Source organism: Ahaetulla prasina, chromosome 3 (genome assembly GCF_028640845.1).
Source record: "Ahaetulla prasina isolate Xishuangbanna chromosome 3, ASM2864084v1, whole genome shotgun sequence".
Taxonomy (NCBI): Eukaryota; Metazoa; Chordata; class Lepidosauria; order Squamata; family Colubridae; genus Ahaetulla; species Ahaetulla prasina.
Genome location: NC_080541.1, coordinates 44,398,252 through 44,423,161, shown reverse-complemented (window position 1 = coordinate 44,423,161; position 24,910 = coordinate 44,398,252). Strand labels below are relative to the sequence as shown.

Here is a 24,910-nt window from a genome sequence, read left to right as displayed (position 1 = left end):
GTGGAAACAAATAGTACATACAAATTCACACTTCCTTTAAATAAAATAAATATCCATTAAGAATGTACATAAATGTTTTATTTATGGTGTTGATGTGGGACTGCATTTTATGCAAAATCTGTTTGGTGAAACCAAATCTGTAGTAAATTAACAATAACAATCCCCAAACAATATCCCCAAACAGCACTTCATCAATATTTTAATCTTATAATTAAAGCTAAAACTTTAAAACACACATATTACTAAATGCTGTTACTCCCTAACATGCATGCTTGGCTCCTGCAGATATATTCCACTTAAACATAAAAATGCAAATGCGTCTAAACTGAAAAAAGTACAAAAATGTCTAACACATCAATGGCTTAAAACGGGAAATGGGGAAGTGTGCTAGAAGCAACAAACGAGCAATTAAATTAAATTGTCAACCAATACCAATTCCTTTTTGTGCTAATAACCAGAGACCTATGTTAAGTCTTGACACTGGTGACTTTGGTACCATTAAAGAAACCCTACTTGTACATACCTTCTGTGAAGCACTATATATAGTTTAGATATAAAAAATAACATGGAACAGAATCCAAGAAACTGCAAGGCACTGTTAGTGTGTGTACTGCAAGATTTGTATCATCTTCACTCCTTTTCTCATCCCACCACTATACCTTTCTTCTAACATCCATTCCAAAAGAAAGAAAAAAGAAAAAACCCACTAGAGAATTCTTCAGAGTACTTCCAAAATAATTCAGGAAGCTATAATCTGAGAGGAAAAAAATCCAAAAAGCTTGCTTAGGGCAACACAAATGCACACACACCCTTTGGACCTTGATTGCAATTGAGACAACCCATTTAAGTACAACTAAGAAACTACATATACCCAGCAGTAAAGGGATTCATACATGTGCAAACTACTTTATGAATTCTCATCAAAGCTGAAACAGCTTACTTAGGGTTAGACTAATACGTTTTATAAGGAGAAAATGTTGGGCAAGCTGGTACATAGTCATCTGGGTAATAGTCTCACTATGCAAATCATATTCACTGAGCTCCTTTGTATTTTAGGGAGGGAGTATTCTAAAAATCTTACTTAAAGAGAGAACAAAATGAACAATACCAAAGTGTATTCCAAACTGCTTTCTCACATGTTGATGAAAAAATCCATTTTGTACCAAATTATTCTGAAAAATGCTAACATTTTTTAAAACTGGCCTATGAAAGATAGGAAGATGAATATTCTATATATAAATATTGGTTTAGAATAAATAAATAACTATGGTATAGGGGTCTCCAGCTATTTTTTAAAGTGTAGATTGTTTCATATACCACATACAATATTAAAATAAGGGGAAAATTCCTTTTTTGAGTTCTTGGTGGTATGTGGTATCAAGTTTCTTTCTAATAATTGTGTTTCTCTCTTCACAGCAACAGTTGATATCAATATAACTTGAGAACATGCCATCATTCTATTTGTCATTTTACATACAGTGCATATGATGCTCGCTCTTTCCATCTCTCATAGCAGCAAGCAGATTCTGCTACTAGCTATAGCAGCACACCCAGAAGTGGAGAGGAAGAGTGTCAGATATATAAATAGCTAAAAACTATAGTATACAGTATACAACTCTACAGTATAGAATTCTATTTATCTGTCAGTATTTAGGTTGACAGCACACCATTATGTTCTATAAGAAATTCACTTAAAAAAGGCTACAAGAACAACACCAAGACATTCCTTCAAATAGGACAAAAATAAGTGCAAGTGTCTAAAACAAGTAAATTGAAGCAACTCCCATAACCTGTGAAGATTAAAATCATGAACAACTCTTAAATTAAAAAAAGACTATTTTGCTTTTTAAGCAGTTTTATAACTATGTTATTAGAGCTCCCAAGAGCAGCTATAAATTATTTTAGAGGCAATTCCAAATTTCAGAACAAGCAGTCATGGACACTCCCCCTTTAGCTTTGTATATGCTTAGGTATGGGGAAATGTTGAAGTGAGCTAAGCTACTATAGAAATAGACCAACAGCATGTGCCACAACTATGGCAGCAATTCATCAAGCATGATCACAGAGACAGCTGTAGCAGTTACTCACCTATAAAGTCAATTAAGTTAAATTCTTCCCACATCAAAACAGATCCAAATGTAACAGGGCCCATGGCTGCTTGTGTCAAGAAAAGTAACTAAGTGAACCAGTTTTTTTCCTCTCACATTTGTAATAAAATGGATTGGGATTCATGCCTTCATTAAAGCCACAAGAAGCCAAATTGTGTCTTATCACATTCTGTTTCTTCATAAAGATTTGTCCCTTTAATGTTCAATTTATGGAGTATTTGAAATTAAAGTCAGGCGGATTTTAAAATGACTATGTAAACTACATGATTGAAAAGGGAATAGTGCAATCTTTAAATAGATGAAATGCAAATTAATGTACTTCACAGATTGTAATATTGCTGTATTCCAATGCACCAAGTTAACTCTTTCTTCCTTTCATGTCAACTGGAGCTATTTTATCACAAGCTCTGAAGACACTGTGTTTGTTTGTGTACACATATATAAAAGAGGCTGAAATTTTACTTATTGTTGTGACCACATACCATTTCAGGTGTTGGTATTTGCAGAGCAGCCCTATCAATTCAAACATCCTGTCACAGATATATTCCTCCATTACAATAGTTCAGTGAAAGTGCTCATCCTCTCTCCTTTCTTTTTTCATTTTCACAATGAAGTCTATGCTATCCTCAAAGAATAGCCCAAGTCCAGAACAAGTTCTCTTTGAGATCTGTTCTGGACTCATGTTTTAAAAATACCATTGTTTCATCAGCTAATTCATGTATCATAACTTGCTCCATTATCTTTATGTGAATTGCCATTCATTTATGGACAAGGAGCAAAATAGAGCATACTATGAACGACCAGCTGACTTGAAGTTTTTCCCCAGATTTTTAGATTATTAACTTTTGCCATGAACGTTCTACCAACTTTCCAAAATTGTTCTCATGCTGGCTTTTCTTCTTTCCTACTGCCTAATGGTAATTGTAGAATCAAGAGCCACCAGCAGCTTGTTTGTATATTCCCTAATGTTTGCCTCAATATTTATGGAACAGCAACACTCTCTCATAAACTGAGAATAAGCCATTAAAGAAAGCAACCCTTCACTTCCTATCTTAATGGCATAAAGAGAACTTTATTTCCCTTTCATAGTGGCGTTCAGCCAGGGTTGATCCATTTCTTTTGTCTTGATCTTCCAAAACCATACACCTTTTTTTCTTACTGCCTTCGGTATATTTTAAGATCCATCAAAATGAAGCGAATCCCAAAGCCTTAAAAGCCAAAGGATATAGGAGGCAGCATCAGATTTGTGTATCAAGTAATCTAGTAAAGACTGGCAGTAAAAAGCAAAGTGTAATGGTATATGGATGACAGGAATGCAAAAGGGGAATACAATTCATCTCCAAATGAACCAGACAGAACTGAACTGATATATTACTTAAGGCTGAGGCTCCACTAAAGAAAGTAGGAGAGGCAAAATGCACATCTATATAATTTCTGAACAGAGGGTGGTAAATTACTATTGCTCCTTTCTCTATTACAGCCAAGAGCAAGTTTATGTTGCTTTGCAAAACAGCAGGAATTATGTGGGCACTAGATGAAATTGCAGCCTCAAGCTTTAAAATGAAACTAAATTATACACAAACTGTCTCACAATTTACAAAAGCTATTCTTCTCCCACATGCTGTACAATACATTCAACAAAGGTCTCAGTTTGAGATTAATGAATACTGACGCTTTCCCCTATTAAAAATTAAATTCATCTCTTTGTCTTCTCATACTAGAAGTACCATTCTCAAATAAATACATATAACACTGTAGTTAATTCTGTGCAGCATACCTTATACAAGTAGTGCAACTCTCTATTCTTCCTTTAGCCCCTTTCTTCATATTCAAAATTGCTACTAATTGCAAATTAGCAAAAGCATTCTCAAAGAGTATGTACATTTTGCTTTCATAGAGTACCAAACCTCTAAGTCTAATCTATAGTAAAAGTTTCTTTAGAAGAAAATTAGTTGTATATATTTAAAAATAATTTAGAAAACTGACTGGTAGAAAAAATAGGCAGTCATTTCTTTTATCATTTAGTTTAGTGGTCTTTCAAAAGACCATTTAAAAATTGCTTTTAAAAAAGGAGGGGGAGATGTTTGCATCCTTTGTATTTTTCAAAAAAGGGGTATTACAATCCCCTTAGAAGGCAGCTTCAAAAAAATACTGCAAACATATTTCAGCTTAAAGTCTGTAATAAAAAGGGGGGGAAGATAGATCAATATGTTCTTAAGACAATCACAAGATGAGAGCCCTTGAAGTGCTGCCAGAAGCTGAATAGGTGCTCAGGTACCTTCTTGCTTGCTCAGTCATAATAAGTTGATCTTCTGTCTTCCCATAAACAACAGCTTCCCATTCACAATTCACCTGTTATACATAGTCCAGTTAATAATTACATTCAGTATCAAATCAATTAAATGTCTTAAAGCCAAGAGCTAAAATAATCAAACATTAAAATAAAAAAGCAAGAACTCAACATGCTAAATATAACTAGAACTAGATATAAGAAAATAGTAACTGGTTTCCTGACTAGCCTAATTAAATATATATAAAATCATGTAAAGCACTTTGAACAGCAGGATACTGAAGATGTAACACTCATGCTTAGAACCAGTTAACCCCTCCCAACGAAGCTACATGGGCATTTATGTTCAGGCATTGCAAGAGACCATTAAGGTCCGTGTATGTTTTCCACAATTTATTCTATCTTCATTATCTATTTTACTCAGAAATTGGAAGACAGTGGGGGTGTAGTATGTATCATGTTTGTATGAAACTATGGAGTTCATTAAATAAATTATGCAACCAACTGAACACTCAGCAACAGTGTTCTAAGGATGTGGTAAGGAGATTTTAGTGCAACAGCAATTTTTAACTTAAAGCATATTTCTCCTAATTTTGAGTCCTGAATCTGAAGGAGCAAGCATTTTGCAAACATAGGATATTCTAATAGTAGAACCCTTGATTCTTTATTATTTACATTAATAAATAACAGAAATATTATAATCCATAGTTACCTTTCAAAGACAACATAAATAGTTAAATATTAACATTTCTTAAATACTGACCTGAAGAGGTTTTTCTGCTTTAATATTCTTTGAAGTGTATGTATTCAGCTTTTTTTTCCATGCTACATTCAGTTTTGTTGAATTGGAATCTTGTTTCTCTGGAGTTGTGTTGTCTCTATTGTCATGTATTTCCAATAACGGTATCATTAGAAGTGATGTAGTGTAGATATTATCTGACTATATTGCAAAAAAAAAAGTTTAATGCAACCTGTATCTTGCTGGAGAATTATAAGTTTATATAGTTAAAGCAGCTGAAGGATACCATCCTTCAGGCTTTCATATTGAAATTCACAATAGGTTTACAAGCATTCTTTAAAAACTAGCACAAAACATTAAAAATAGGTTTTCATAATCAAGAGGCTTTGATTTAACTCCAAGAATTCAACCTTAAAATATTTAAAATTCTCAGTGAAACTATTCTAACATCATTAAACTGAAACAGAAACTGAGAGCTTCTGCGCTTGAGACAAATTTATTTTCTTTTATGTACACTGAGACCATATGCACCAAGACAAATTCCTTGTGTGTCCAATCACACTTGATCAATAAAAAATTCTATTCTATTCTATTCTATTCTATTCTATTCTATTCTATTCTATTCTATTCTATTCACCCTTAGCCAAATAAAGCATTCCATTCCATTCCTGTTTGTATTCCATTGTATTCCTTTCTTAGAGCAAAGCAGACTAGAATATAAATATAAAACTAGCTGCAGGTAGTACTTGTTCAGCAACTCATTCAGTAACCATTCAAAATTACGATAGCACTGAACAAGGAGTCTTATAATTATTCATAGTAGTTGCAGCTATTGCAATGTTCTCATAGTCACATGATTGTGATTTGGGCAGTTGGCAATCAGTTTGCAATTATAACCATCAAGTATTCTGAAAGTTTGCAAGTGATTGTCATTTGCAAACTGCATTGCCAGCTTCCAACAAGCAAATTCAATGGGGAAGGCTGGAAGAAGTTACAAATACTATCACATGACTATGGAATGCTACAACTGTGTAGGATTCATCCAATAATGACAACTGAAACTGCTGCAATTGCCATTGTAAGTCAGTTCCATCACATGAAGTCATGCTTTATGATCGTGTTGCTTAGCAATGTAATTGCCAGTCCCAATTTCCATTTTTAAGCAAGGATTACCAACATTACACTTGCTGAAATGAAAAAAGTTAGGCCACGTCTTATTCTTACAATTACTGATTATTATAGTTCTTAGTATCAGTTCTTTTAAATACCAAAATCATGTTTTCTTGCAGTAATTGTTGACAGGAAAAACATTAGTTAAAGTTCTTGATATTATAGCAGTGATTTTCTAAACCGAGTGCCCAAAGCGCACACATGCCCGAATGCGCATGTAAGTGCCTGAACCCCCAAAATGCAATGTGGGTGCGGCCCCTGTGCATGGCCGTACACCCTCCGCACATGCCCCACCCCCCGCGCATGTACAACAGAGATCCAAAGACCAGTTGGCCAGTGGTGGGGCTGAACTGGGGCAATGGCTCGCGTGTCCACAGAGAGGGCACTGCGTGCCATCACGGCTATAGCATATTCTAATCTGTTTCTATTTAATATGAATTTCTGATATTATGGTACTGACCTGCATATCTGAAACATCGTCTTCTACAAAAAAAGGGTCACCAAGTTCTTCTTTTTCCCAAGGATCCAAAACCAATGATTTCCTGACTTTCTTTACAGAAGTGTTCTATGATCAATATTTTACAGAAAAAGAAGCAATTAAAATTATTTCTATCGTTCCTGAAATTCTAGAGCTACATGCAGTATAATTTACCTCTAGTTTGCATCCTTTATGGACAGACTCTTCCTCTTCCTTGAAGAATATATCTGTTCCAGTTTCCTCTTTTAAAACCTCTCGAATATCTTCTTCCAAAAAGGCAAGAGGCTGTGACTGAAATTAAAGGATTAAAATAACAGAAAATAGAAAGTTCATCATTTTTAGTTACTGAAATGCATTGATATTAAGCTCACATTTTATATTTACACATTCAACTTTTAAAATTCTGATTAAATTCTCAAGAGCAAGCAACTAGATTTGATGGTCTAAGTGGCCTCTTTCAACTCTGTTTCTAAGTATTACATTCCATTCTTCATTAAGTACACAGAATTCTGAGCTATAACTAATATGTAAACACTGAATTAAATTTTAAATGGTCTAGTTTCAGACTATTCATGTATTATTTCAAGGCAAAGATTTAGATAAGTGGACAATCACTACACTATAGGGTTAAGGTATTGTACTGGAACCGGAAAAACAAAGTTTTCATTTCCCCTTGACCTTGGAATACACTGGAAGACTTTGGGCTTTTATTATCTTGTAAGTCAAATTACTTAAGTAGTTAAGGGACATAAAATGAAGGAACACCTCAATACAGGTAGTCCTCACTTAACCACAATTGGGACTGCGAACTCATTTGCTAAGCAACACAATCCTTAGATGAAGCATTACATGATTACAAAGATTTATAATCCCATTTCTGCTGCAACTGTTAAGGGAATCACCCGCAGCTGTTGAACGAGACAATGTGTGACTGCGATTTACGATTTTACTGCCAGTTTCTCCACTGAAATTGTTTATTTTAGGTTAGCTGTGGAATGTGCAAATGGCAATCATATGCTTGTGGGATGCTGCAATGGTTGTAAATGTTCAATGGTTGTGAAGCACATTTCAATCATGTGACCATGGAGACACTTGTGATGGTGGTAAGTGTGAGGACCAGTCCTAAAATTATTTTTTCAGTCACTAAAATTATTTTTAGGTCACTAAACAAGGCAGTTTTTAAATGAGCTACCTATAGTCGTAGTAATAATAGCCACCATTCAATATTTCTCTTGGATGCCTTTAATGTTGTAAACTGCTCAGAGTCGCTTTGAAGTGAGATGGGCAGCAAACAAATTTAATTTAAAATGTAAAATACATAAAAGATACGAAATGTATTCAAGATATACGTTGTTCAAACTGTCCTTGCTTGGATTGACAGCTTGAAATAGATACAAACAAGGTATTATAACACGTTTGACCTTTTCCAAATGTAAATTATTTAGCATTGCTCAATCATCAACTTTTAATCCTAAAATTAGGTTGGTCACAATTCATAAGGAATATGAATCAAAATGGTACATACTACAATTTTCAGAGGACCGTATTTCTTTTCTTGAGCAGCTAAAGCATTCTTAAATGGAGTTGGAGTTCTTGGTGTTGTGCCCAGTAGTGATCTTCTAATAGTAGGTGTCCTAAAACTATATAAAATCCCAAAGATATATAAGCAATTTTATATGATAATTAAAATAAATTGTTCTGAATAAAAAAGCTTTATGCAGAATCTGTTGTAACCTGTTATATTTTAGCAGTCATTTTAAGTTCACTTAGATTTACTTCCCTTTTTATTTCCCTTTATTTCAAAAAGCATATTTAATTCCTAATCCACATTAAATTATGTACCTACCCAGCATTTTCCTTTTGATCTTTGGGTGTTACATCTTTATTATGTAGGGGAGTTGTAATAAGAACTTTTTGGCTACAAATTGGAGTTGATGTAAATGGAGTATTTTCAAGATTAAACTGCTCATTTCCAGAACATGTATTGAAGAACTGCATATAAAGCAAGAATATAAATTATACAATTTAACTCCAGCTGTTTAACGTCTACAGTACTTATGAACAGCTCTATAGCAAGATTATTCCCCATCTTATATTACAATTAAAAATGTTGCTCCATAGCAAAATAGGCACGAGATCTTTGTAAAAAACACACATTAATATGATCAACTTGTCATGACCTTATATACTTTAAAGCAGGGGTCCCCAAAACCCATTCCACTACTGGCCCTTGAGCTATTCGGAAGCAGGCCACGGAACTGGTGGATGAGTGTGCATGCACATTCCCACTTGCACAAGCAGTAGGCAAGCATCCACATACTCCATGTGAGTGGCAGACACATTTGCCCGCCACCCGCACAGAATCATCCCTTTCCCCCACCCCACCCACCCACCCCAGTTGGTCCATAAAGCCGGAAAGGTTGGGGAACTCTGCTTTAAAGAGTTGCTTGTATAGCATTTTCTCATAAAAACATTAATATTTATATAAAAGGAAATAATTTCCCCCAAATATTATTCACAATCTTAGGACAATTTAATTTGTTTGTAGAAAAATTGTCAACTGTCTTTATTATCAATATGATTTTTTTTTCATTCTGTGTAGTTCTTTGTCTTTACATTTTCATACTCTTGTTTAAAGCCATGTGTAAGGTAGGGTGAAAAAATCTACAGTACACATTATACACACCATCAACAATACAGACAGCATTTCCGGATATTCAATATACTTTAAAGTGCATTGTAATCAGAAGAACTAAAAAGTTTTATTTTTTAAAACTGGATTTCTATCTCACTGCTTCCAATGAACTAATAGTTAAATCATTTTCTAGTTAAATAGTTTTCTTCATTTTAAACTCTATGTCTGGTGTCCTCAGTTATTTGGGTATCATTCTGTAGTTCTTTTATTTTATTTTAGATTTTATATTATGTTTTTACATTTGATGTTTTCTCTCTGACTTTAAAAACTATTCCAAGAGCTACAGCTAATTGTAAAAAATAATACCCTATATATACTTATCCATCATGCTATTCCCCTTCAGGATAAGCAACATTATGCACTGGACAGAAAGGAGCACAAAATAGTAAGTCAAAGAAATCAAAGACATAAGATAATAAAAAGAAATACAGCTAAATCTAGTTTAACCTCCATTTTCTATACCTTCTATCCTTTCAAAACATTCTGGCTTATGACACTTCATATCTTCTGTTCTTTAAACTTTTCACACTATGCTTTTTGAGGATATCATCTTCCATCCAAACCATAATTCTTTGGTCTATTTCTTCCTCTCAACCCATTCATTTTTTCCTTCATACTTTTTGTTTTGCATTTTGTAAAATAATAAATAAACCTCCAAAACATCACTAGTTGCAATCACTATATTTATTTACCTGAGAAGGGGAAAAAGGTAGTGTTTTCACTGGTGTTTGTTTTAGCACAGTATTGTTGCTACAGAGTCCATCATTCTGTTCATAGGCTGGTGATTGTCCAGTCCTGATTTTCTTCTTTTTGCGTAAAATTGTAGGAGGAGTACTAAATTTGGCTGCATTTGGAGATCTTGATTCTTGTTCATCACCTATTTTTTTGCCATCAAGTACAACACTTACATTAAACTGGCACTCCATGGCCCCATCATTATGCTGAATACGCATTAATTTTACTGGAGCTTGATTGACAGGTGAAGGAGCCGCATCAGAAAGGTCAAAGCTGGTGACATCACTCCATGCTACAGGATCCTCCAATATCCATTAACAGAAGAGAGAAAAATATATTCACATCTCTTTAAAATACGTTATTTATCCCCAGTTGAACTGGGGATATCAGTGACTCAGCTATATTTTTATCATTTTAATATATAAATAAACTTCTTAATTTTAGTTCTAACACATACTTTTAATCCATTTTTATAATATTACAGATAGTACTTGCTTAACAATCATTCGTTCAGTGACCATTCAAAATTATGACGGCTCTGAATGAAGGGACCCATGAACCATGCTCAAAGTTCCTGGTGTTGCAGTGCCCCCACAATCATGTAATTGTGATCTGGAAACTTGGCAACCCATTCATACTTATGACCGACTGCCAAGGACCCTGTGATCATGTGATCACCATTTGCAATCTTTCCTGCTGGCTTCTTTAGAAGGTCAATGGGGAAGCTAGCAGGAAAGGTGCTGCTGTCTTCCAAAAGGACACTCTCTTGTTTCTAGAATCTGTTTGAAAAGATGCATCCTGAAATCCAAGCAGAATTCTGGCATGGAGCATTTACAGCACAGTTCACAGCCAGTCTTCAGAAACTAGAGGACTCCCTCTCGTTTCTGGAGCTGGCTGAAAAAGATCCATTTCAAAATCCAAACAGGATTTTGGCAATGGAGATTTACTATGGGTGACCAGGTGGGAAAGGTCAAACTCATCATCACTCATGAGTCCCTGCACGCCCACAACAGATCTAAGTCCAGCCCACCTTAAATTCTTTTCTTAACTCCTGCTAATTCCCCTTGACCATTAGTAGTTCAGATTCTTAGAGAGAGAGCACTTAAGCTTCCAATAAATCTTTATACTCATTTAAACTGCCTGAATTTTCTTAGTTCTTGATATTTACAGCCTCGAAGATGCAGCACGGTTAGGCAAGGAGAACAGGATGCCTTAGGGAGGTAAGGGAGAGGCCCGCCGCCATTTCGCCATTTGGGGGCTGGAATCTTGCTTGGATTTTGGCAGGGACCATTTTCAGCTCCTAAGCAGAGACACACACGCCTGCCCTGCACTAGGCCTCCCAGTCTTCCACTCACGCAAGGTAACCCATGCTCCTTATCGGAGACTCCATCTACTTCAGACGCACAAGATTGCTTAACAACTAGAACTGGCAGTGCCAAGATTGTAGTCGCTGACTGAAGCAGTCATGATATCTTGTTTAATGACTGTTTCACTCGATGACCGAGATTCCAGTCTAAGTTTGTTTTTTAAAGGAGGACCTGTACCTTCTCAGATAATCCCAACAATTCAGGTGTTCACTATCTATGTATTATTTTTCTCACAAAAATTAATAAACAGTTAATATCTCAGATTTATTGAACAGAATTATTACAACTAATAATCTTAGTAAACTATTAAAAATTTATAATTTTTTCTGATTTATTACATTAATTTTATGATTAAGACTTACAGACTCAATGAGTTCTAGTGTCTCTGCAAATTCAGGTATGGTCTGTAGAGATGACAGCACTGCATTTGCTTCCACAGCCAAGTATTTGCTAGGTGAGGTTTGCTGATTTATTGAAGCTTGTGTATCATCTATATCATAAAAGTCATTTGTTTGCTCCCCAAGGCTATTTAAAGTATTTGCCATGTTATCTTCCATGATGAAGTTTCCAGACCAGTTAGAAAAGTTTCTGGCTTGCTAAGAACACAAAAAATATTGCTGTTTTATTGAAATTAACTATGAAAGATAATTCAAACTCACTATAGAAGATGTATGATTAATTAAGCTCACTGGCAATTACGGAAGTTGCAGTATAAAAATGGACCAGAAAATCGATATATGATTTTAATTAGTCTATAATATGCTTACCTGGAAGTAAGCCCCATTTAATAAAGTGGCTTATTTTCAAAAAAAGAAAAAAAGAAAACTACAAAAGGTTATGCTGCTGATATGTTTTGTGGCACATTCTTAAAGTCACACTATTTTGTCAAAATATTAGTACTTCCACCTCCTTATTAAGCCATCTAAATCAGAGAGACATATTTGAATCATTTCATACTGACCACTCTCACAAGAATGGCAGTTGTGTCTAATTTTAATCTGTCAACAATCTTTATTGTGGTCCAAGAAATCATACTGCTAAATTTCAGTGGCAAACTGTCAAAAACTAGAGGTGTTTCATTTCACTGTTTTTAGGATATAAACTCCTTCCTTTAAACCAAAAATAAATGAAAATTAATTATCAAAAGCACCAAACAGAAGTCTCCTAGACAGGGCAACACCCATTTGCATGACATCATGGAATACTTCACCCCACCTGCTATGCCCTTGACTTTTTTGATGGCTGCTAGCCATCAAAATATTGCTTGCCCCTGCCTAGAGAAGAAAAGCTGTCTTAATACTTTTGCCAAATGATAGAGAAAGCATGCAATATATAATCCTCTAGCCACAAGTTATGCAAAGTGATCTTCATGCTTCCCTCTCTCTACACTTGTTTAGCTTTCCCTGAGCCATCAAAGGTGATATAAAAAGCACAGAAAATAGTATGTAATCCTTTGTTCTAAATGTCACAAGAAAAATATAAGCAATATTTATGCCATCCAAACTTTCTCAACTGCCCAAAGCCCATCTGTTGAGAAGTAAAATATGATTTCTTCAATTATACTTCAAACACCATTACAGTGTATTTGTTCATTAATTAATTTAAAGACATAGAAAGACTTAATTGCCAATCAGCAAAAATGTTACATTTATGCAAGCAGCTCTTACTGAGGACACTCTCTTCCTCCTAATTTCATTTTCAGCTGACATAAGTAGCAATTCAAGTTCTTTAATTTTTTTCTCTTTGTCAGGATCATCATCAAATGGCTGCTAGAATGGACATTGAGGGGGAAAAGAACACACAAAGAGATAGAATTACATTTAGGACACATCACTAGGAGATAATTTATAAGGAGCATTAGGATGAAATGGTAACAGGACATTTGTTATAATTAAAATGCTCAAGCAGTAAGTAAATAGTCTTAATAGTAGAAACACACCTGGTAACATGTTTTTAAAATGAACTTAGCTATCTAATTTCCAACATGCTTCAGAATAATTTCAGAGCAAAGTTGAAATCCTGACAGACTTATAGTAGAGTCCTTGCTGCTCTCTGATCTTGGTTTTTTTGCTGCAGTCATTTCATCCCTCACCAGGTAATATCATCAGGGGTAGAAGAGAGTGGGATTTGCTTCCTATTTATATAAAGGTAGCTTGCCTTGCCATTGTTGGTGGAAGCCTATTATCACAATGGTGAATCTGCCTTGAGGACTATCAAACCTAAACTGGCACAGTATTTGAAACTGAATCTGATTATTATCAAACAGTGTGGAACTATTATTTTTTTAATTTACTGTCACTTTTTATCAGTCTGATTTAGCTTTGCACAGACATATTTATGTATTAGGCTATAGGACTAACTTGCAGAATAACAATCAAAAAAGTAAACAGAATTTGGCAAAATTTTAAAATACACATCAATTCTGTAGAGTGGTGTTGATATAGATGTATAAGATGACCATAAGTAATTATTTTATTTCATAAATGCTCAGTGACAAAAATTATTCCTTGAATTCTTAAATACGTTATTCTTTAGCAAAATACTACTGAAAACCAATTTCCATCCAATCAAACTGATACATTAAAAAACAAAATAAGCGGAAATTCTGGAGAGGCAGGTAATGGAAATTTCATACAGTAGACCAATATATTTGATACTACTTTAAAAAAACCTCCCAGATTTATGCACATGGATTTTATCTGCTATCCAAGATCTAAAAATAATTCAGCTGCATTAACATATTATTTTTTTAATTAAAATAATTCCATTTTCTTCATGGAAAGTGTTCAAATTATTGGACACCATAATATTTTAATCCTTTCAAAATAACTGAGGTTGATTGTATTCCTGGTGATAAGGTCCCTATTAAGGGACCTATTAAGAATATTTCATATAACAATTAAACAGAAATATTTTTGTGCTGTCATCATGTCAGAGAAAGGTAAAAGGTCAATATAATTGCCCAACAATTACCTGAATAAAGTTTGAAGGAGCTGCAACATCTAAACAGCTGCTTTCTGTTGAAATATATTGGTAACCTGGTATCTAAGAAATCAAGTTATTTACACAAATATAATCAATTATTTCTACAGAATAACTTAAAAGCATTTAATTTAAAAACAAATAATTTGAATACATGTTTCAAAGAATTACTACTTCGATACAAAATAAGAATATTAAGATGAACAAAATTGGAAGCCAAATATTTTCAGGACCAAATATTTATAGTGAAAACGTATTTTATGTTAAAAAATATATTAAAAATTAAATCAACATGAAAAGGGTAAAACAATGCTGAAGGTATTAAACATTCTGAATTCTTTCAAGTATCTCACCAAAATTATTTTGAATTATTTGCCACATGAAGTTCTCACACACATTCTCCTATAGTAAAAAATATGGTTATAAAAAATTGGGAACCTACATGTGTCTGAACTGGTATATAAAATTGATTTTGGGCATGCAAATGATCTGTAGATACACAAGTTTTGTGAGGAAGTTTTGATAAACAAGGGCGCTCTGTCTTGATTCCATCTTGTAAATATCCTTCTTGTTCAACTTTTCTTCGCATAGTAGAGTTCCAATGATTTTTTATTGAGTTGTCAGTCCTAAACAATAGAACATAATCAAAAGTCAAATTCTCCACAGTTACACTAATTTCAGTGGAAAAGAATGAATTCTTTTTGAATGAGACAATAAGTGTTTAAAAAGTTGTACTATGTCCATAAAGTAAACATTATATTTATGTATTGCATAGAATTGAAAATTAAGCAGCAAGAAATGTTACAAATGTAAAATTACTTTTCCAGAATTTCCTAAAATAAAATTTCAGTTTAAATGTTTCTAAAAGAGGTATTAAACTGTTATAATACGTTTATATTATCCCTTCTCAAAGATGTGGAAGGAGAAATCACATTAGTAATCTTCTAACAGAGATTTGTACAAGTATGTTTCAGAAGCCAGGAGTGTTTCCTGAATTACGCCCAAACCCTAACCTTCTAACTTTTAAAGTTGCCTTATGTCCTTTAGGTCTTTTTTAGTAGTTGAATATGTCTTCTTCACTACTATTTGCATTTAGTTATCAAAGGCTCTGATTTTGGGGCAAAGAAAGTAAATATATCTTGCTTCTCATGCAGGGGGGCCTTTGAGCCTTTCAAGTCCTCTGTGTCCATGCTGCAGGATGGGGCAAGATTGCATAGGATCACTGAAATATGGGCTGATGAAAATTAGGAAGAAAGGGGTTTGCTGGGAGAGAGCAGGACAGTAGGGATAGGAAGTGAGAGTCCTTCATTTTGGGATGAATTAAGATTTGAAGCACTGTTGCTGCCTTATCAGTAATATTATAAAGCCCTGTCAGCACTTTCCTAGCATGGGATTCCCTGAAGAAAATGGGCAAAAACTAGTATTTTCAAATTGAAGAATTAATCCAGTTAATTGTGCTGGTTTTCTACCAGAATGAAGAGTTAGAAGTTCTAACTGGGTTAATGGAAAAATTATTAGTATATTGTGCAAAAAAGGCTACATAATAAAATCATTTTAAACAAACAGGCAATTAAAAAAAAAGTTACCTTCCAGGAAGCAGTTTGGCGATTTCAGCCCATCGGTTTCCTAAACGTTTATGAGCTTCATAGATGATTCTGTCTTCCTCTTCCGTCCATGAAGATTTCTTTACCTCTGGATTAAGATGATTGTGCCATCTCTCTCGACATTGTTTCCCTATCCTTCCTTTTAAGTGCTTTGCAATCAAAGACCAGCGTTTGGGACCATATTTCTGAACAAGTTCAATAACCTGGAATACAAATTGAATGACACATTTTCTCCAGCATTGTTTTAAGAAAAAAAATAGCACCCGTGTAGAAGAAGCAAAGGATCTCATTCTATTTAATTATTTAGCCACAAAATCATTCTGACTTCAAGTGGCTTACATTTAGGACACTGGTGTTAAGGGGAAATGTAAAAATACAATGGATGAAATCCCACATAAAGCTAAGCCAGGATTTTTTATAGCATACTTTGTTTAAAAAGCCATAGCAGCTCACATTATTCCATAATAGGTTGACTGATCTAAGTACACACACATATACATCTCAATTATGATGTAGCATTATGTATAAACCAGAACTAGTATCACATTTAGCAGCTAGCTGGTGGAGTGCAGTATAAAATAGAATATATAAAGGGTAGGATACAGAACATAGTTTGAAATAACATTACAAAGATAAATTATAACGTTCTCTTCCAAATATGTATCGGTGAAATGACACATTTAATGTAAGGAAATAGAATACTATCTATCTATCTATCTATCTATCTATCTATCTATCTATCTATCTATCTATCTATCTATCTATCTATCTACCCTTTACCTCCAGCATCTCAGGTATGTCCTCAAGGTGCCTATAAAGTCATAAAATTTGGCAGATAGCTGTAAGGAAGGAACGTCTTCTCCATAGAGACATGCCTGCCCCAGGCCAAAACATTCCTCTTTTTCCAAGTGTCTTTATAACTGCCCATATTATGCACATTTAGTGGCATTTGTGTCTTATATTATCTTCTTTATGCAATTTCTAGTGTTATGCAGTACTTCAGACTTATTTCCCAAAATGTGCTTCAGGATAGGCAATGACATATATACAGCATCAGACTACACCTTGTTAAAGCCACTGCATCCTTTCTGGGAATCCACAGCGTCTCTCCACAACTTCATACAATCCAGAGAAAAGACATGGGTCAGTTGTAAAAATATACTATAATATTATAATACTATAATATACTGCCTTTACAACAGTGAGTACCCCTAAAGAACCTATTTGGAATTAAACTCAATATGTTCTATACACTTAGTATTTATTGTACTTTATTGTTTTGCTTTTAACTTGTAATTTTGCAACTCACTTAAGGAACATTTTAAATGTTGGTTTTGTCTTTTATTAATATTTTATTTCAAATTATATTATTATAAATTTATGAATAATGAAGAGGCTTAAAATATGAAAAAACAAATTATAGAAAATAAAATTAATTTGGGAAATATTTATTTCTATATAATTGATTTAGTATATATGTTAACATTTCTTTCCAAAAGGAACAATATTAACAATTCCGCAAGGGAAGATGTTAATCAATATTTAAATTTCTGAACAATTATAAGTAGCAACTACTGTATATAACGGAGCATAGGAATAAAAGAATATTTGTAGCTCAGGGTTGAAATGAGGAGTCCTTGGTGCTCTGAGCTTGGTTGTTTTCTTGCAGACATTTCATTACTGATGATGTTACCTAGTTTAGCTAATGAAACGTCTGTAAGAAAACAACCAAGCTCACAGAGCACCAAGGATCCCTCAGAGCATAGGAATGTTAAGACGTATCGGGTAAACATATTAAATAGGAATGTATTCTAATTAAAGGCCAAGCACAGCTCCTAAGCTTAAAAAAGAGATGAATCTCTATTTTAAGCAGCAAAGAATATGGATGCAAACATTTATAATGTTCTTATTTATATCCTACTTTGTATTGAACTACATATGGCAAAAGAGGACAATAGATACCTGAATAACAGTACTGTCCTTTCTGAAACAAAATTAGTACTTAGGAGCAATATAAATATAAATCCGATACCCTCTGATCTTCTTCCTTAGTCCAGGGGCCCTTAATAAGTTCTGGATTTAGGACCTTCTGCCATCGATGCTGACACTGAAAATCAGAACGATTCTGCAAAAAATGAAAAATAATTATTCTCTGTGTAGCTTGTCATCCTGATTGAAGATGTTATAGGATTCTAATATTTGTATAGCATTTCTGTTATAAAACTAGGAATTCTAACAGATGTATATAGACAACTGTCTTTTTTTCTCTTATTATTTATTCAGACAATGATGCTGAAACTTCTAAACAGTTGAATGTGGAACAAGAAAAACCTAAATCATTTTCCACTTACTTGTAAATGACTAGAAATAAATGTCCAGTCACTTGTACCATGCTGTTCTACTAGTTTTTTAAGTTTTTCATCCTGTAATAAATGATAAAAATTTCCATAAATAATTTTTCAACACTAAACTCCAAGCTTTACGGAAGATAAGTTACAGTTGAGCTCACCTCATCACGGGTCCATTTTACTCTGTTACATATCTTTTTTGCCCCTTTTTGTTGTGGTACTTCATAGTCATGATCTGCATAATGAAGTTCATCATCATCTTCCTCACTGCAAAGTGCAAACTATTATTAAGTTAACATGGACAGTAAATTTATGCCCATGTCTCACATGCTTTAAACACTTATTTTAAACTAAAATAATTTAGTTCAACATTTTAAACTAAAAAGTATGGCAAACTTTAGGCATTTGTTCATACACCATTACTGTCTGAACAGAAGCAACCAAATCAAATCCTTTAAATATTAATTAAATATTTCTTTAAATAAATTTGCACTTTTAAAATACACAGGATCATAATAGACATAATGTGAATTATATATAGGAATACTATGTTTACATATCTCTACATTTTTTTAAACAGAAAGCAACATGGGAAGAATGTCCTAATTGGAATATTTCTTAGTTGTCTTTTACTTTTACACTATTTTGTCATTGACAGCATGCCCAAATTACATCCTCCCTATTTCACATTCTTGATTTATGTCAAGATCAAATTTTAGTGCTTTCAGGAAAATAGAGAATTTAAGCATACCCTGAAAGATGACTTTAGTTCCAACAATAACACATTGTTTTCCCAGTGTGCTTGACACCAATTGAAAGCAAATGTATTTGTATATATCGTATGTATTACACAGACAATTCTCATACTGGCATAATCAAAGTTTAGATTTGTGATAAAACCCATGAACTAGTGTCATAAATCTTATTTTGAGATTGGTTCTCGCCAATTTTATGAATTGATTAAGGATAACTGGCAGATCACGCAAGGGAAAATTTCTGTTAAGAACATTTGGGTCACATTATTGATACTCTCCAAAATTGGAAGAGTTCTGAAAGAAGCATTCCTCACATGCTGGTTGCGGAAAACCTCAAGAGTTGAAATTTTCCAGTTATTACTATCACATTACAAGAATGCTTCACAGCATCATGATAGTAAAGAAAACACAGGCCAGTCTTATAACCAAAAAAGAAGCATTAGTTCATAGGGTATTATCACAAATCTTAACTGGAAAAAAGTTCAAAATGTGTGCTTTGGCAGAAAAACTGATTACAATTTTGGGCGTTGCAGAAGGTACTGTTTGACTGGAATTCCTAGAACTAGGCACCAATATCAAATTAGAGTGTTACACTACATATTCAAAATTTTGAAATAATTATTAGAGTTTAGAAATTTAAGGAAATCTTGCTGCAACTTGATCACCCTAGGCCTCAAAAGTCACAAGTCACCCAAGAGGCATTTTAAAAGCTGCATCTCATCATCTTAATCTGTCCACTATGGTCCAGAGTTGGTGACATGTAACTTTCAACTTTTTCCAAAATTGAAAAAACATCTTTCAATTTAAGCTTTTAACTCAGATGAAAAAGTAGAAAGCATGGAGACAAAGCATCAAATTCTTTTATGATGGTTTAAGAAGCTTGCCCATAATTGGCAGAAGTGTATAGCAAATAGTGGTGATTATGTGGAGAATACAAATACCAAAAGTGCTTATTTCAAGAATTATTTCCTATTTCATTTATTAAAATATTCTTATTTAAATTAACGTTTTGGAAGTGAAGGTTCTACTTTTCACTCATTGTATCTTTGTACAAATGCCTAGGCTAGTTTATACATAGCATATTCCTAGATCAAAATAATACATATAAAGAAAAAAATATTTTTCTACAAGAAGTTAATTCTATGCAAATATTGCACATTAGGAAACAATAATTAAACAGCAGCATTCGTTTTCAGAACTATTAAAGAAAACAAATAAGTTTTCACCTTTATGTTTCCTTGAGAACAATCTGCCATCTACTGGCTTCATAGAGAACTATAGTAATATTTACCAAATTAGGTGTTTCATTTACAATTTTTTCATAGTCTTCTTTGCACATGGTTTAAGCAAGATATTAAGTATTATTATATAAAACAGAAAACAGACAAATCCATTCTTTTCATGGTCTTTTCACTCAACTCCTTTGCAACATTTATTTGTGTCCAGGAAAAAAATCATATTAAAAAAGTATTTCTCAGTCATTAAAATTCTAAGAAAATATATTGGTAAGATCATATTCTACAGGGCTACTGTATTTTTGTATGCTATCCTCTGAGAAATTGATTAAATAACAAGAAATGTATCCTGCAAATATGTCAGTTTGAAACAAATTACAACCATTAGCTATTTATTTTTCTAATAAATGAGTAGACAAGCAAGAAAAGATTTCAATATTCAGGCAAAACTGCTTGGTTTATGTGCAAGTTTTGACTGAAGGCCAATACTTTATCATTCCCTTCTGCAATCCTAAATATTTTTGCTTACATATTCCCATATTTAAATAATGTATAGGAGAAAACTAATTCAGCAAGAACCATATAGGGGATAAATACATTACCCTCTTTCAGACTTTCCCTCTCACAAAATTTTACTTATGGGTACATACATAAAAAGAGTGAAACAAGAAGCAAAAACGAAAGAAATGACAGGACAGGACAGGATAGCAGGAATATTTTTTCGGTACAGTACTTATATTTTTCTGCACAAAGATATGATTTGGCATCAGGTGAGGAAATAACCGAATATAAATGAAATAGGATTTTTTACACCCTGTATAAAAGCAGCGTAACAAAACCTTAAACCATCACTAGAAAGATCCAGGCCGAGGCATAAATCAGAACGGGTCAGAGCTGGCGGGGCACGTGGAAGCGGCAGCAGAAAACCTTCCATGACCCGTGGAGAGGAGAGGCGGGCTGGGTCAGAAGCCTTCGCCTGGGGTGGGGGGTGGCACGGCCTTTTCCGCGGCGGAAAGAGAGGAAAACGCAGAGCCGGGCATGGAGGATGCCAAGGCGGCGAGCGGGAGAGTGTACGGCGCCACTCACCTGCGCGGCCTCTTCGCCATCCTTCGCGTGCACCATAAAGCAAGCAGAAAGGAACGGGGATGGCCCCGCCAACCAGGAGCGCTCGCTCAATCGAAGCTGCCGGGAGATGTCCGACAGGGGAGTCCGGGGAGGGGGGGCGCTGCTTTTTTTAGCCCCGGTCCCGCCCCATTCCCCGCACCGGGGGCATGGCCCCACACCCAGCCAAAAACGGCAGGCGAAAGGATCGGGGACCAAGCCAGCGGAGCCCTTGTTCGGCGGCCACTGCTCGGTCCTCCGCCTCGAACGCTTTCCAGAGGCGCCGCCGAGCTCGCGGGGTTTTTGTTGTTGTTTTTTCTCCCTTTCCCTTTTCGACCCTGCCGCCGAATCTCGCGCCCAGCCTCTGTCCGGAGCCACCGTTTGAATCTGCGCACGCGGACTGACACCCCATTGGCTGCTGCAGAAAGCACGCGACCAAACGGGGGAGCTTGGGCGAGGGAGGAAGGGGGAACGGCCAGTAAGAGGAGAAAGGTGGCGGGATACTGGAGAGGTTGGCGTGGGAGGAGGAGCTACTGGCGGGCTCAAGCTCAAGGGCTGCTGGGAAGGCGAGTCCTTGCCTCACCGAGGGCAAGAGAAAAATGAGAGTTTTCCATGTGTTTCCATCGGGCAGCATAATTGCGTTAGCGAGTGTGCTATTTTCCTCTTCCTTTTTTTCACACTATTTTAAAAAGAAAAAGGCGAGGCACATTTTTGGTTTATTTTCGGATTGGCCTCTTACGCTGGCTGTCTAAAGAGAATCGCTCCATTTTAAAGTATGCTTTCTCAATAAACGTCAATTTTAATCAGAAGGATACAAAAATCTTACCAATCTGAAATACCTGTTTAAAAATTGGCAAATGGAAAGAAAAGTAAGCCTCCTTCGAGCCGGAATCGAACCAGCGACCTAAGGATTCCCGTGCGAAATTCCGCCTCTACAGTCCTCCGCTCTACCAGCTGAGCTATCGAAGGGGTCTGAAATTTGCCTGTTAATGCTTGGCATACAGATGTGCGCTGGCAGTAATGACGTTGAGGATAAAGTTTTAAGATAAGGCCACGGGAACAACTTTATCTTTAATCCCTATTCTGTGGCACCTGAAAATATATTTCCTGACGAAAAGTATGTATGTTCCCTGTAAAGCTTTCAACTTTTCGATTCCAACATAACCCTGATCAACCACTGAACTCGACACTGATTTGCTTTCCAGTGAGCGTACGACCCTGAATCTAGGCATGTACGCCGAAATAAATATCCCTGGCTTTAGTTCACCATTCACGCTTTTAAGACTGGGGGTCAAATAAAGCAGCCTCAGATAAAGCGCTAGATTTGGCTTCAAAACTGTGCGGCACAATTCCCAGATCCATAATGTACATTTTAAAGAAGATCCGTTGTTTGTCTTTCTAAAAGCAAGATATATAATACAAAAGGTGTTTTTTCTAATAAAAAATTGGAATTGTCTGATATTCATTGTTATTTAGGAACAAAAAAGTTAATTGACATACACTACCTAAAGAAGAATGAAGAAATCACCCGTTAAAAATTACTGCTTTTTCTAAACCTATATTTAGAAACTCAGTTATCATTTAGTTGTGAATGAGCATTGCAATATTTCTAATACAGAGAATAGCTTTTTTTAAAAAAAAAAAAATTTCTGAGTTTTTAAAATTATCTCCCTATATATTTCCTTTGCAAAGGTAAATCTATAATTTTATGTACATTGTAAAAAATGATTAAGAATTATGCCCAATTAATCAATTAATGATTGTTACATCAATTTTGAGGCAATGGGGGAGATGGACATGAGATCTCTAACTAGGTCAGTGTTATTCACTTTGCTGGTATGCTTTTCTATTTTAAGGAAGTATGTCAGTGATGCCAAAGTCAACATATATACAGTGTTGAGTACAGTAAACCTACATGTTTTCTTTACTGTTAGGATCTTTATTACACACTAAGTGGTGGCCTTCGGGTCTACATAGAAATCATTGGAATTTTTTTTAGTGAAGTAGCTACAGATAATTGATATAAATATTAATTTTAAATATGATTTATATGGAATATTGATATTTGCCTTTGCTTCCAAAATAGAAAAGTTAGCAATTCGTTCATTTGCTTTTTGATAGGCTAAGATAGCTTTTAATTTGCTACCCTAAAGACACTAATGACTTTCTATGTCTGAAATTAATTTGAAAGCTAATTAAGTATTTTAATATTGCAGTATACCACTGACAAATACATTATTCTTCACAGAAAGCATCTGCTAAACCAGGGGTGTCAAACTCAAGGTCTGCGGGCCAGATGCAGGGCTGGCCTGGAAATAGCAAAGGACAGACCTGCAGGGCCTCTGCTAGCCAAAACAGGGCACGGGGGATGGGGGGGCGTGCAGCCCTCTGCATCCTGTTTTGGGTGCCAGTGTTGCAGCCAGGCGTCCAGGCCCAAAACGGGGCACAGGGGGGAGATGCAACCATCCTAAATATATGTCAATTGCCCCAGTTTTGATCAAGTGACTGCAATGGTCATTAAGTGCAAGGACCAGCCATGTGACTTTTTTTAGTGCTGTTGTAACTGAACGGTTGCTAAATGAAGGGTTGCAAGTCGAGGACTAGCTGTATGTATATTTTTATTTCTTTGAGCTCAAGACATCATACTAAAAAAATTAAACAAATTTTTAAAAGTATTATAAACCCCCCCCCAAAAAACCCTTCCACCCCAATTTCCACTAAGACGATGTTATACAATGGTAAATAGCCCCTTAGCCTGTAATTTCTCTTATTCTTCATACATAGGATGAGGTACTCAGTACATTATTTTATTATTAAGGGTAGTTAAATTTAAGATCCGCCAAGTATTTTATGGGTGAGACAATCTAGAAATTCTTTTAGGTACCTTTCTCCAAAAAGGAAAAGCAGGATATTCATCTAGATGAACAAATGCACAGGCCCATTTTTGACCACACATCAACAGTCCTCTGAAAAAGTTATTCTAATACACCTAACTTCTATATGTATACCTCTGTGCTCTCTAATCTGTAAGAATTTAAAATAATACATGTGATTGTATTGTCCAACTAACAAATTTCCAAATTAAAATGTCCCTAAATAACTGGCATTCTGAAACACAGAAACAGCTGAAAAGTCTACTTAGGTGTAAAGATGTAGTTCTGTTTAACAAAGTGATGCCACTGGCATTATTACTCCCATTCCCCTATACAAAGGAATTTGCTTTGATGAAAGGCATGGAAAGTTGGCCTATAATAATCACCTCAGTAGCAGTAACTTGACACCAAGGACCAGAAAAAATTTGTT

General features: G+C 34.9%; 1 protein-coding gene and 1 non-coding gene across 4 annotated transcripts; both read right to left on the bottom strand.

Moving 5' to 3' along the window:
• Positions 1 to 56: 56 nt before the first annotated feature.
• On the bottom strand, positions 57 to 22,050 carry MYBL1 (MYB proto-oncogene like 1). 3 transcript variants are annotated; one of them, XM_058175685.1, is made up of 17 exons: positions 21,593 to 22,050; positions 18,678 to 18,783; positions 18,520 to 18,591; positions 18,201 to 18,293; positions 17,233 to 17,283; positions 16,151 to 16,371; positions 15,007 to 15,190; positions 14,556 to 14,627; positions 13,250 to 13,351; positions 11,945 to 12,178; positions 10,173 to 10,517; positions 8,632 to 8,777; positions 8,311 to 8,425; positions 6,960 to 7,076; positions 6,768 to 6,872; positions 5,162 to 5,338; positions 57 to 4,460 (listed from the first exon to the last, which is right to left on the bottom strand). In XM_058175685.1, the coding sequence occupies exons 1-17, from the start codon at positions 21,610 to 21,612 to the stop codon at positions 4,332 to 4,334; spliced, it is 2,289 nt and encodes a 762-aa protein (XP_058031668.1). In that variant the 5' UTR covers positions 21,613 to 22,050; the 3' UTR covers positions 57 to 4,331. The 3 variants fall into 3 exon arrangements, with proteins under 3 accessions (XP_058031668.1, XP_058031669.1, XP_058031670.1); XM_058175686.1 differs by having other exon boundaries at positions 13,250 to 13,348; XM_058175687.1 differs by lacking the exon at positions 17,233 to 17,283 and having other exon boundaries at positions 21,593 to 22,048.
• Positions 22,051 to 22,483: 433 nt separating this feature from the next.
• On the bottom strand, positions 22,484 to 22,576 carry TRNAY-GUA (transfer RNA tyrosine (anticodon GUA)). The gene is made up of 2 exons: positions 22,540 to 22,576; positions 22,484 to 22,519 (listed from the first exon to the last, which is right to left on the bottom strand). It is a non-coding gene; the product is annotated as a tRNA-Tyr (tRNA).
• Positions 22,577 to 24,910: the final 2,334 nt, after the last annotated feature.

Excerpts from the sequence above, each read along its gene's own strand:
- MYBL1 (XM_058175685.1), bottom strand. The coding sequence starts at position 21,612 with ATGGCGAAGAGGCCGCGCAG. Across the intron at positions 18,784-21,592 it reads ATGGCGAAGAGGCCGCGCAG|TGAGGAAGATGATGATGAAC; the intron begins GTGAGTGGCGCC and ends TGCACTTTGCAG. Across the intron at positions 7,077-8,310 it reads ACGGTCCTCTGAAAATTGTA|TCACAGCCTCTTGCCTTTTT; the intron begins GTATGTACCATT and ends CTTTAATTTCAG.